Raw genomic sequence first — 14,278 nt, 5'->3', positions numbered from 1 at the left:
TTATGCCGACGAGGAAGCCGTGGAGGATTCCGTGGAGGATTCGGTGGAGGACTCCGTGGTGGAGGAGGCGGTGGTGGAGGAGACGGTGGTGGAGGAAGCGGTGGTGGAGGAAGGAGTGGTGGAGGAAGAGCTTGTAGAGGCCTCTGTGGTGGTGGTTCGGTTGCATGGTGGTGGTCCCCATGGTCCAGGACCTCCTGGTCCTCCCGGACCTCCTGGACCTCCCGGACCTCCTGGTCCTCCAGGACCTCCAGGACCTCCTGGGCCGCGTCCTGGACCTCCAGGGCCACCTGGTCCTCCTGGTCCACGTCCTGGGGGTCCTCGACCACCTGGTCCGCCGCGTCCTGGACCACCGGGTCCACGTGGTCCCCACGGACCTCCGGGTCCTTGGGCGGAGGCCACAGCGACCACAACCACCAGGGTAACAAGAATAAGGGCACGCATTTCGCTATCGGTTAGTGAACGACTCGAACTGATCTCGGCACTCGCCGATAGCCGTATATATACCCATTGTCTGGGAAGAGTCTCGTCGGCACATGTGTTCCATCGATGACGTTAGTTAGTTAGTTAGTTCATTTCCACTGGCCAAGTCAGTCAGAGTTTTGCCAGACACCAAAAAAAATGACGCAATATTTATTCAGTAATGGGTATCTGATAGTCGAGAGACTTTTTTAATTAAAATTATTTTCATAGTTTATTTTAAAACATTTTCTAAATAAATAAAAAATATATTTTTCCTTAGTGTAGTCTCTTCCAGCAAAAGTTTGGCTTGGTTTATGGATCTTACATAAAAACTAGCTAATGATCTGGCGTTTACCTTGCGTCAATATCTGAAATAAATATTTGCCAACAATGGATAATGCAATTCCTGGCCAGGCGTCAGTGGACTTAGTGTTTATAAAGCATCAATAATGTTTATGTCTTCTTACCTAAGAATATTCAACAATATTCCGTCCAGATAAGGATGTTTGAACAAGTGGTCTTGATAAGCTTAAATGAAAGTAAAGTTTGTAAACAACTATAGCTAAAGCCATTATAAGGTAATGGAAATCGTGACAGAGTTAAGAAACCGTTAATAGTGGCTTACGAAAGTTAGAGTGTAAAGTGTTATTTGACAGTGTAATAGAAAAATATTCTGGAATTAAACAAATATATATATGATACCAAACCATCTTCTACTTGATTTTCCTGGCCGAGGATATTTTCTAGAAATTTACGCAACTGTCATTTGCAGTGTTGGAAAGTGTTTTTGTTCAATTATTTCCATCCGGTGCCTGTAGCATTCCGTCCCTTTTCGATCGCCTGTCTCACTCGCACGCCCATATGCATACCATGAAGTTGTTGTTGTTAATTGGAATAAATTGCTTCGGTGCTTTATTTAAAGAGGAATTTGTTTTGTTGCAGCATCGTACAACAAAATGCTTAATTAAGTTTTTGCTTCCATTGTTGTTTGTCTACACTTTTTCCAAATGCCTTCGGTTGCGTGTGTGTGGGTGTTGGGTGTGTGCGTGTGCTAGTGTGCGAGTGAGAGGGCGAGAGTAAAATGTTGGTAATGAACAGTTAGGAAATGCAATGGGTGTTTTTGGGCGTGAAGTTTGGAGTGAAATGATGGCGACACAAAAACTATTTGCTTTATATACGGAAAAAAATTTGACTGACCCATTGACTCTTTTTCTAGATCTTCAAGAAAGAAATTAAGTCAAATTAGCTAACAACAGAAGCCTTAAAGCTGTGTTTAGTTTTAATTTGATCGAAATAAAATAAAAATCAAAGAATAGGTAATTTTTGAATAATAATTTTTTATGATTAGTTTGAAGTACTTCCGCTTTTTGATAAGGTTTTTGCCATGCTTTTTGGCAGCCCTTTCGCCAGGCTATTACCAAGCTTTTGACCAGCCTTTTGTCAGGATTTTTGATAGGCTTTTTGACAGGCTATTAGATATAGTTTTATTTGCCAGGGTTTGCAGGCTTATTGCCAGGCTGTTTGATAACGTAAGGCAAGATTAAATCATTATTTAAATTAATTTAACCTAAATATCAGAAATGCAATCAAAACTAATCATGTTAAAAAGTAAAATACTTTAAATAATTTTTCCATGCCACGTGCATATTCAAGCACTTTCATTTCGAACGATTTTCGTTGCATTTTGAGTGAAATTAAAATTGCCACGCTCAGTTTTCTAGCTGTTTTTTGTTTGTTTTGTTTTTGTCTGTGTTTTTCTTGTTGTTGTTGTTGTTGTGGTTGCTTTTCGGTGGGCGGAAGTGGGAGGTGTGGGCTCTGTAAGGGTTAGGCTGCTAAACCACGACGGGCAAAAAGCCAAAAGGAAAACAAAAGAAAAGTTTTATTTGCATTTCTTTGGCATTTCGCTGCCAAAGGAAAGTGAAGCGAAATAAGTCTGCAGGTATGCGATGCGGCATGTCCTGGCCCAGAGTCCAGGATCCAGAATCCAAAATCCAGAATCCTTCCTCAGCAGGATGGCTTGCCGGCCCAGGGGAAGGGTCCAGGGATCCAGGCCACGTGAAACTTGTTTCATCTTGAAAAGTACAACAGCAATGGCAACAAAAAAAAAATAAGTAAAACAAAAAAAATAAAATAAAACAAAATAAAATAAGAGGAAAAAAAGCCAAACTCATTTTACACAGATTCCTCGTCGTTCCCACTTTTCAACTTCCTTCCAGCCAAGCCACTCAAACCCATTTCTCTACATATAACCAATTGAAATGAATTTGTATCCTGTGGACACACACACACACTTATACAGCCGCACGCATGCAACAACAACAACAACAAGAACGAGAGAGCAACAAGGACGAAAAAGGCGAAAACTTTGCCGACAAACTTTGACTTTGGTTATTGTTACAGTTTAACTTTGTTGCCTTTGCTATTCATCGTTTTGCTCTTGTTTCGGCACCGCCTTTTTGACAGGATATGCACTATCTGATACCCATTAGAAAATTTTAATTATAGCTTTTTATATTGGTCATCATAAAAGTTCCCTGTTTGGAATTAATTTTCTTGAATAGGATTCATTTCAATTTATTTTGGATATCTATTTTCATTTAACATTTTTTTTTGCTTGAGATTTCTTTTAGTTAGTTTATTTATTCAACTATTTTAGGCAATATAATTTATTGAAAATATTTTAAATTGAAAATATTGTTATATATTATTAAACTATTAAAAAAAAACTAAAACATTTTTTAGTCTAGTATTTATGTAGTATGTAACTATGTAGTATGCATTTATATTTAATTTTGATACTTATTAATATTCTTTAGTAATACGTTTTTTTTTTATAATTTTTTTCTAAGTAACTTTTTGAAAATGGGTATTTCCTAGTCTATCAGGCATTGAAAAATTCAATGCCCATCATACCGCTTTTAGTTGCCCCTTTGTTGTTGTCTTCTCTTTGTTGTACCGCTGTTGCTCTCAGTTGTTTTTGCCTGATGTTGCTGGTGTCGCCAACGCAGACGTCGCCGTCTTCTTGCCAGCGAAAAGTGGGGGCGTGGCAGGGGAGGGGGCGTGCCAAAAAGAAACTTTTCAAATAAAATGATTTCTTATTTAGGCAGCCGATTTGAGACACGCCTACCCCTACCCCCCCCCATTCCCCCTACCCATCTTACTTTGCCAGGACTTAAATATTACTCCGATCTGCGAAATGGAAATTTCTCTGGCTAATGGAATCAGTACAGGGTTTTGTTTTGAAATAAACAGAATATATATCTTTATTCAAAGAGTTTTAAAAGTTTTTCGTTTTTGCTTTTTAGGTTGAAGGATTCGGTGATCCTAGATCCTAGGCGGATGCCTCGCTGGATGACTCGCTGGAGCTCTCCTCGGATGACTCCTGGGAGGACGATGAGTTACCGCCCTGAGGAGGTCCCTGCGGAGGTCCCTGTGGAGGTCCCTGGGGTGGTCGCTGCGGAGGTCCCTGACCGCCCTGAGGAGGTCCTTGACCCTGACCGCCCTGCGGAGGTCCTTGACCGCCCTGAGGAGGTCCTCCGGGACGACGACCATCGACGGTGGCCAGAGCCACCATGGCGAGCAGTGCAACGAGGATGAGGACGCGCATTTTGATTTGCTTTTTAATTGACCGAACTAGTTCAACTGAATTCACCAAACACCCGGGAGACCTATATATACGCCAGTGATCTCGATCGAATCGAATCGGTTCGAATGCAGGTGTTATTGTGTTTGCGATGGTCAAATAAAAACTTTGATGCAAATAGTGATGCAGTTACTGCCCCAACTGGAGTTGTGTAAACCGTTCGTAACGGAAATACCTTGACGTTTATACAATTTTTTTTTACTATTTAAACAAAATAATTTTAAAGGAAATTATTGGATTATAAAAACCAACCGATGATAAACTATATTTTATTTTATTTTATTTGTATTATTTTAAATACACAGATATTCATAAATTTATTCAACACTTTTTACTTGGCTTTTTCTAACTTATGCAAACTATCAAATTTAATCTCCATTGATTTCTCATAAATACTTATGCATTTGGATTTCGCTCAAAGGCTTCTTTAACTCACCCAAAAAGTGGAAATATAAGAACGGCAATGAAATAAAGTCGGGCAAAACAATTGAGCTGAAACCTTAAGCTCTTGCTGGGATTTGGCCAAATAAAGTGGAAAGTCCTTGCAGTCCAAACCCGCCACTCCGCACATTGCAAGGATCCTTGAGCATTTGGCACTTGGATGATACAGCCAACTTATAAAAATTTCTACACATGATTTCGCTTTATTGCTTTATGACTGTGTGAGAGAGCTTTTCACTTGTCAGGTGGTGGGAGTTGGTGTTAAAGTCTGGAGTCTGCCCTAAAAAAGAAATATTTTAAAATATACTGATTCAGTTTTCGAGAATGTATATGTATATAAAGTGAGCTCGACATTATAGCTAATAGTAAAATAATTCACCTAGTTCAACATTTATTATTTCTCAATAATAATAATAATAATAATAATAAATAATATTACTATGTTATTACAAAAATTAATTCACCTATTTCATCATTATTACAAAATAAACAAATGAACAACATTTTTAGATACAAATTACGATTATGTCTAGTTTTTTAGTTCCCAACTAAATCACTGTTTCTCTCAGTGTAGACTCTTATGAATATTTCAAAGTACCGCCAGGCTCAAACTTTGACATTCAGACTGGAAGTTGCCTTTATCCCGCGGAGACATGCACATATATCCTATATCCTTGCCGAACCCCCCGACCCCAAAGGTTTAGCACTTTCACTTGCAGAATCTCTTTTTTGCCTTCTTTTTTTTCTTTTTTTTTTTACTTCGGGTCTCGCGATTGTCGGTCTGTAGTTTTATTTATGAATCTATTTACAACAGCAACAAAGGACCTTTTCGGTACTCGTAATAACCTTTGATGATCTGTTTGAACGGCGCGTGCTGTGAATTGTCAATAAAAAGGCAATTTCAAAGCTCTAAACACAGTTTGGTGGACTGGTTTCCCCCTTTGAGCACCGCAATCTTTGTTTTTTCTCTGCGACAGTTGTTATGTGGGTAGATTTATTAGGAATATTTGGTATCCAGTGTGTGTGATATGTAGGTTCCCCAAATAAGTTAAATGTAAAATAATAATTTTAGCGTGATATTCAATTGCTTGTATATTAAATGTAACGAAAGTCATTTATCGTCAGGTTTTGTAGTTTTAAATCATATGATAATATGATAAAATAAAATACTTTTGAAGTTCAGAATAGATAAAAAATATATTTTAAAATGTAATAGGAATTACTGTATATATTTTAGCTTATTCAAAAGAGTTTTTTCTTTTGCCAATTCCAAGCAATTATATCTGCCAGGACGATTTAAAAGTAGGCGGTGTAAACTTAGTTTATTGGACTATAAGTTTCGGTTGGCGGACGTTCGGTTAATTTGCGGTCAACTGTCGTTGCCATCGGTCATATTTTGATTAACCCAAACGCAAATCCACTCACACACTCAGATAAACACTCACCAGAATGCTGATGAGGCATTTAGTTTCTGGTGTCGGAGCAATGGGGTTCCATCCTGCCATCCCGTACCGCACTCGCAGTACTGCTAATGCGCCGAACGGGGGTCTAATAGGCCTGATTCGATTGCCCAATCGGTCAGTCCGTTGGCCCAGCTCCAATTTCGAATTTCCACTGCCGGAACTACCAAACATTGAGCGAACATCCACACACTCGACCCCTTTTCAACCCAACCCTCTTAACTCCCCCCAAAAACCATCAGTATGCTCGGTTGAGTGAGCCAAACTGGGGCCAGAAATGTTATTATGCAAAATAATAACAACGCATCGCACTATGAAATTAAATTTTGAATCCCAGCAGTGAGTAAACTTAAAATACAAGTTATTGCAACACCACAAACCGTTTCACATGTGCGGATCCCAGTATGCGAGTTGCCACATGACTGCCTTTGACTCTGACTTGCGGATGAGGATGAGGATGCGATTGCGATTGCGGATCTGGAACCGCCGGGGCTCCGGGCTATTTGGCTATGTGATGCCCTTAAAAAGGTGTCTGAAAAATCCTTTGACGTTCCAGAGAAAGAAGAGAAGAAAGAGAAATAATATGGTTCTAATTGTGTGTTTTATTGTGTAATAAAAGACTACGAATTAAACTTTGAGAGAACTTTTAATAAGGCAATATTCGAAAAGAAATAGTTTTAAAAGGGACACATTTTCTAAAATTTCTATAACTCTTAATAATATTATTTCTTATTTTAAATCCAATTTAAATAAAACCAAATCTAACTTCGTTATATTTATAAAAAGTTCTTGAAAAATATTAGCTTTTTAGTACTTTTTTCTACGGGTGGAAAATAAAGGGGAAATTGGTAAAAAGTATGCAACCAAAAATTTGTTTTCAAAAAACCAAATCCTGGATCCACCACTGAATAAAACTTAAGCGATAAAGATCTGTTATTATTATATATTTTAAAGCTACTTTAAAAATAAATTTAAAAAATGAGTAATCGTTGAAAAATAAATATTATTATGTTATAAACAGAATTTATGAACGATATAGTATTGCTAGGATTAAGTATATCTCCGGTTTATGTTCTTACCAAATTTATTTCATAAGTTAACTTAAAGATAACTTATGCCAAAAAAAAAGGACAAGTGTAATTCGGATTCGACTTTATTGTTATCTAGGAATCGCCGCTGTTCTCCCGCAGCAGTTTGCTGGCTGCTTTCATTTCGTTTTTGGGCTCGTGGACTGGGGATTCCCCCCGTTGCTGTTGCATTTGCCGGCTTTGGCTCGTTTTCGTGGGAGTCGGAAGACAAATTGATTTCATGTCTGAAACTTCTTAAGCGCCTGCATCGGGGGAATCCTTGGCGTTCCCGCCCTCCTCTGTTTTTTGGGTCTTCGTCTGTGTCTGCGGCCATCCGTGTTGTGTTTGTGTTTTCAAATTTGATATTGCACACATGAAGCGCAGCCAGATCCACCTACTACCTCGCTGCATTTTGGGGGTCTTTCTTGTAACTATTACTTTTTTTTTATTGTTGGTCCTCTCCAAGTGACTGTGTGTGTGTGTTGAATTTGTCTAGAAATTGATGCGCTCGCCGTCGAAACAATATAGCGAGACAGCAGGGCAAAGGCAACATGTTGCAAAGGCCATACCTCCATCCCTCCACCTACACCCCCTCCCTTTTTCGCCATCCCTCCAATTTGGGTTGCATGCTTTTGGCGAATATTTTGCGGCACGTCGCTGCGGCTTCGCCTCCGCTGTCATAGACATGAGCAATAGACAGATACATACGTACACATGTGCACTCGTGCCAGTCGTACACTCAGCAAAAATATACAATATTTCCTTAATAATTCAGATTTTCTGAGATTTTTTTAATAAGGTCTGTATCACAAATATACGATATTAAGAAATTTTCTTATTAAATGGTTAGCCAAGAGAATAGTTAGAGAGTATTTTCAAATACAGATCAATAGAGAAGTGGGTTATGAGGATAACAAAATTTTTCCTTACGGATTTGACGAGAGTTTTTGTAAAAATTGTCACTTTTTAGACCTTTTACCATTGAATTAAAACTATTAACTAAATTTAGATATATACGAAAAAATTTAATTTTTAATTTAAACAAAATTGTCTTGGTGTCGTATAGATTTAATACAACCCTTAAAAGGCCATTTTCTTGTAAAGCCTTTTTTTATCAATAAAAAACAATATAATACTTTGGTTTAATTCAATGTATAATTATTTTCCATTATAAAGACACATTTTTTTGAGTGTACCTATGTAGCTGCGTGTGTTGCCATATAAGTATATGGCTAAATATTTGCAATTTCGTTTTTCGGTATTCCCCCAAGTGTGGCCATAAATTGCCCCCTCTTTAATACGAGGTGCAAGCTATCCTGCCCCTCAATCCCCCTTCCAACTTCCCTCCCCTTGCTATCGATTCGTTATCCTTTATTTTTCTGTTGGCTTTCCTAATCAGTTTGGTGGCCGTCGAAGCTGACCCAAAGAAAGCAACCAAGGGATTCAAGTCAAGTGGAACAAAGTGGATAAAAAAGGGGAGAGATTTTAAGGAAAGAATCTGTAATGAATGTTGGCGGCTCATTCAATCGAAATGGATTGGGTTATGATCTATCGGTAGTATATCTCTAGAGGATTTCCAATATAATTTTTAGGGAATGGTCCGTTTTGAGGAACTATGGAAGTTGGTAATTAGCCAAAGCTTGGGAACTATTTAATAACAATTCTTTTAGAGGTATTTAAATATTAATTTTATGTTAAATCTTTATCTAAAATAAATAATAATAAATAAGCAAAATATCCCATCATAACCATAAAAGTTTAAATTTTTTTATAAATTCAACAACTTTTTCTATTATTTCAAGGTCATAAAGTACTTTGCACTGGTGAAAGTTGTTACCATAAGAATGAAAACAAATTCCGCACAATATTTGCAGTATCAATAACTTGAACGTTTTTAGTTATCAAAACCGTTTATCCATACTAAGTACGATGCTGGGTGGTGACTCCCAAAGTATCCAATACCCGGAACCCACAACGTAGCTTGTGTTCTCCTCCATCGACTGCGAAACTATAAAATGCCAGTCGAAGAGAAAAAACAAAAAAGTAGGAAAAATAAGGATAAACTAGATATAGGGAAAGCGGGAAGAGTGGGCAAAGTTTGCACTGCAACTTTTTTGTTTTCCACACGCTTTTGAAGCAGTTGCAGTTGCCGCCTCTCGACTTTTCCCGCTTTTCCTCACCCCTTTCTCACCCAACGTTCAGTGCAACGGAGTATGCGTGAAAATCCTGGCAACTTGTTAGCTTATCCGGTGATTACATCGATAATGCTACGTGGTGTTTTAGCTTCCCGACTACGTGCTGTTTATGCCCGGAGAGTCAAGCGAGTCCGTCCGTCCCTCTGCTCATGGAAATTCGAGAGGGAGTCTTGTACTTACGTACGGACAAACGTACGGACAAACGGACAAACGGACGGACAAACGGACGGCGAAAGGGGATCGGATCCCTTGGAACGATACTGTTGCCATATCTGTTCGACTGTCTCAATGTGTCTGAGCTTGTGCCGTGTTACTTTTGGCAAGGACTAAAAACTGCAGAACGCCACTCAACTACTTCTCTTTGTTGTACCCTGCAGACAAGAAAAGATGCTTAGTTATGGTGCTCCATATATCATTTTTTTTAAATATGTCATAGGAAAAATCTGAGAATACCTTGATTGGAATTTAAGCATACTTTTGAAAATTAAAAAAAAAAGTCATGATAGCTTTTTGGAAAATTACTAACAGCTAAAATAGATTCAAATCGGATTAATCGTTCTCAATTTATGAATTACTATAGGATTTTTAAAACCTTTATTGAAATTCTGAATTTAAATTTAAAGTGGAGAGCAATGTAAGGGCAAATCTTCCTATAAAAAAGCCATTTGTGTGACTTAATTTTAGGGAATTTCGAAGTTCAAACAAGAAATACATAAGTGATCTAAGTGTAAGTCGGTTTTCTTTAACTTAAAGTTGAAATTTCCCTTAAAATAAAAAAAAAAACGTTAAAAATTGTTTTCTATATTCCCGACAAATTTTTCTTAAAATAAGAAATGGTCGATGCATTTTTAGAGTAAGCCAGAGTGCGACTTGCTGCCGTAGCTCAAAGATCTTCTGTAGTTTTTGGCATACAAATGCGCAAACTGTAGTTCTGGATGGCTGTATAGATACCCTGTAGTCCGCCCCCCCCTCTTTTCTCGCCCTCCCCCTTCCTCCCGATAGAACATTGTACATTTTATTGCCTTCCGCCGATTCGACTTCAGTCGAGAGTCGTAAGCAGAGACATTTGTATGGGCCAACATGTACATATCTGCTGGAAAAAGCCCTTTGAAGGACTCTCGCCCCTCAGCAAGCAATTTCACTTGCTGTTATTCACGCGCTCAATCAATTTTTCAAGTTTTTACAACCAGGAAACGGGCGTGCAGCAAAAGGAGCTGGCTCCTTTTTTTTTTGGTTGCAGTTTGCGGTGCACATTTCATGTCGTATTTCTTTTTTTTCTACTGCTTTTTTCGTTAGCTCCTAATGCAGTTTCTTGTGGGTCTGAGAGTCCTGGCACTAATGATATTTCATTGGTTCTGATTTATGGCCAGTTGTTTGCTCCTTGGCCGTCTCCTCTTTTTTCCCCACCTGACACCTTGTGTTTTGCATTGATAAGAGTGGAGGAGGTGGAGGCGTTTGCCTATGGAATGCGTAATGAGTCAACAGGTGGCAACCGACAGATAAGCGAACAGATTAAGGACACTGCTACTAATTTATTTCCAAATGCCCTTTAAGTCACTGCAAGTAGAAGAGAGATTTCGAATACAAGTGTTGGAATTACTTGTAATATACAAATATCAAAGAAGAATCGACGTGTGCCCAATGAAAGATGAAGTGTGACCGCAGGATTGCCAATGTGACCCTGTTTCGGCTTATAAAATTAATATTTGACTCTCAGGCCTATAAGGCCGCTCTGAAACTGTAACCATAAAAACTAAGAGAAACCAAACGGAAATAAAAAAAATAAAACTGAAGAGGTTATATTCTCCGCCACTTGAAATTAATGCGTAAATTAAATTTTCAACTTGGCACGTTAAAGAAAGCGGCGCAGACAATTTGATGAAGTTTTATATTATGCCTTTTTCGCCGAGTTCTATATGCTATGTTTAGCCACCCACATTGCGTGCTCGACGGCGCTTAATGTGGATGGTGGATGGAGATGTCTTGAAGTTGCTCCGCCAGATACTTGGGATACCCGGCTACTACTGCTGTTCGTTCCCATCTCGCAGGCCGTTATGTTAACGCAATTATTACGCATTTCTTATGATGTAATCAGACGCAGCTTGGTTTTCAAATGAAAATATGCCATCCCTATACCCATTTCCTCATTCTCATTCTCATTCTCATTCGCATCCTGAATCCTGAATCCAGAATTCAATGCCCGTTTTCCTTGCGCTTTTTGCGGCAAAACTTTCAGCCAACCCTCCGTCGTTTCACCTGAAAATGAAGCAAAATAAAACTAAATTATGGCAATTGAAAATGAAAAGCGAAAATTAAGCGCATAATGAGTCGCAACGGTGGGGGGCTGGGGCGGGAAAAGCCCAAGATTAAAGCAACAAGCGACGACAATACAATACAGGATAATACAATAAAGGCCGACAAACAACAAACTGCCAAATTATGAGGCAAAAGTTGGCGTGAAGCAATCTCGAGAGGAAAGCGAAGACAAAAGGGCTCCGGATACCGGGGAAAATTGGGGGCGTGGTCGTTGGGAAAGCGCATTATCCGGCGCCCTAATGCACTGGGCCCCGCAAAATGAACCTGAACCTGGGCGCCCTCATCGTGAACTCCCTGCCCTGGCAGAGCCACTTGAAGGAGTCCTTGGGACTGCCGATATTCAGTGGGTGCTTTTCGTGGGTGGATTTTCCGGGGCTTTTCGAGCATGGAGATGGAAAATTCGACGGTGTGTTTTTGCGGCTGTAGGCTGAGGGCTGAAGTCACAGTGCGGCACAGTGCTGGAGAAAACTCACGTGCCGTAAATCGTAAATCAGTCAAAAGAAATCAAGGAAGTCTTGCAAGGAGTCTTCGGGAAACTGGCGACAAAGTGTCAATGCTGGGAAATTATTTTAAGCGATTTCTACAGAATTCTAAAGGTAAAAGTAAAAAATATTTAAGATATCTTTCAATATCAAAAAATTTGGAAATTTTCTTGCCTTTAACGGGCCTATACAAAGTAATTTGCATTTAGTTTTAAGTCCATTACAAATTAAAAAAAATCATTAAATTGTGACTTCCATTACATCTCTTATAAAATATACGTTCTCTGGTCTTTAAAATTTGTAAAAGATTAAATACCAGGCGAAAAAAAGTCAACTTGCAGTGAATACTTTTCTGTGAGCATTTTTTAGTTTAAATATCTGCTTTTAACAAGGAAACTAAAACCATCTGCCTTCCATTGAATTGGAAAATTCTTTGGGACCTTTTCAATAGAAGCATTTACAAAGCGTTCGGCTACAAAAATATTTCAGTGAATATTCAAAGTTGCATCGAACAAGCAATTAACTGGGGATAAACCGAAAGATATGAAAATCTGAATGCAAAGAATTATCAACCGAAAATGTGTTTCATAGAATTCAGTTTAATTCGCTATTTTCGCTATGAAAATAAAAATACGGCATTCTTTTTTGAGCGGTTTAAAAAATGTGTTTTTCGTTTCGAATGAAGGGGCCAATATAGTGATAGCACTTTTGTACTTTGTGCCTTTCATCGAGGCAATTAAGTGGGATTACCTGGACAAAAATACCAGCTCTTTTCAGAATTTGTTGTTTATTTTTTTTTGCAATCCGAACCCAGGACACTTTTGTCGCCTGCCGAAAGGACTAATGCATTTGGTGCATAACTGCATGTGGGTGCCTCGCTGCGAACATCCTTTCACCCACATGCAGCCAGCGAAAGGCAAACAAACGGCTCTGTCACTCAAATCTGACACAAGACAAATCGCATTGAGGCGACTGCCGAATTGATCGCCCCCCTCACTTGGCTTTCCCTGTGAAAAGTCCCCCGGAAAATTCGCTACACTCGAGCAATCAATTCACAATTACGGAACTGCCGCTCCAATCTCATTCCCATTCCCTTACCCCTTCCCTTTTCCATTCCCAATCCCAGACACATTCGCATCCACATTCGCCCGAATGCAAAGTTCAATTCAATCTTTCAGTTGTCACTGGCAAAAACAATATGCGAAAGGATGCATCGGTTGCTCCGTTTGTTGTCTGCATCTTAGGATCGAAAGCTATATATGTACATACACTACACAACTGTGTAATGGCATTTGCAATGCGAAGTTTAATGAAACGTGTTTAAAACAATTTGTTCCCAATATTGAATTATACACATGAGTGCACTTTGACTTCTTTCCATGATACCAAAGGTGTTTTTGGTGGGGCCTTTCAGGGGGAAGGGGTTTTGGAAGGGGGTTTCGGAAGGGGTTTCGGTAGGGGGTTACTGTTGTTGCTCACACGTGCGCGCGTGTGTGTGTGCATAAATTAAGATGTGTGCTTTTGCGGCGCAAGATCAATGCTCATTTGGTTGGCAATCAATCCGCATCCCCGAGTCCTTGTGGGCACTCAGCCAGGCTAAGCTCACTTACTCGACGGCACTTCACTGCACTTCAATTGGTATTTGGGGTTGGATATCGGAGGCAGTGTCAATTCGAGAGGAATGCAACTTATTTTGACTTGGCAAGATTAACCTTCCTTTCCTATCGTTCCAAATTTTTTTTTAATTTTCAAACAAGTTTTTTTGTTGCACATATTTTGAATACCACCAAGGATATCTTTCTTTTATTTTCGTTTCGGATGTTATTTTAATTTTTAAACTTCATTTTTTTGTTGCACACTTTTTGAATACCACATTTTGGTTCACTAAAGTGAAGGCAACTTGTAACTCAAATCCTTCCCGTGGTTCCACGCCTGTTTAATACTCTTTAGCGAGAATTATAAAGGAAAGTTTTCCTCATTAATGTAAAAATAACGTATACGCAGCGTGGTCCACCTTAATAATCATTTTACCTCAAAGGCTTGTTAAATTTTTGTATTACCTTGTTCACTTTTCACTAAGAATAACTTTCTTTTCGTTTTGTTTCAAATGTTATTTAAAATTAATTTTTATGTTGCTTATTTTTTGAATACCACATTTTTGTTCATTAAATTGAAGGGAACTTGTACCTCAAATACTTCCGTGGTTCCGCGCATG

At 38.9% G+C, this 14,278-nt stretch overlaps 2 protein-coding genes across 2 annotated transcripts; both read right to left on the bottom strand.

Moving 5' to 3' along the window:
- Positions 1-441, bottom strand: lcs (la costa). Its single transcript, XM_044396156.1, has one exon. The coding sequence runs from the start codon at positions 439-441 to the stop codon at positions 1-3; it is 441 nt and encodes a 146-aa protein (XP_044252091.1).
- A 3,250-nt stretch (positions 442-3,691) lies between these two features.
- On the bottom strand, positions 3,692-4,105 carry whe (what else). The gene has a single exon (XM_017153560.2). It carries the CDS (start codon positions 4,064-4,066, stop codon positions 3,791-3,793), a length of 276 nt encoding a protein of 91 aa, XP_017009049.2. The 5' UTR covers positions 4,067-4,105; the 3' UTR covers positions 3,692-3,790.
- Positions 4,106-14,278: the final 10,173 nt, after the last annotated feature.

Source organism: Drosophila takahashii, chromosome X, assembly GCF_030179915.1.
Source record: "Drosophila takahashii strain IR98-3 E-12201 chromosome X, DtakHiC1v2, whole genome shotgun sequence".
Taxonomy (NCBI): Eukaryota; Metazoa; Arthropoda; class Insecta; order Diptera; family Drosophilidae; genus Drosophila; species Drosophila takahashii.
The sequence above is the reverse complement of the archived record's forward strand: the minus strand, read 5'-3'. Positions and strand labels throughout refer to the sequence as shown.

Excerpts from the sequence above, each read along its gene's own strand:
- whe (XM_017153560.2), bottom strand. The coding sequence starts at position 4,066 with ATGCGCGTCCTCATCCTCGTTGCACTGCTCGCCATGGTGGCTCTGGCC.
- lcs (XM_044396156.1), bottom strand. The coding sequence starts at position 441 with ATGCGTGCCCTTATTCTTGTTACCCTGGTGGTTGTGGTCGCTGTGGCC.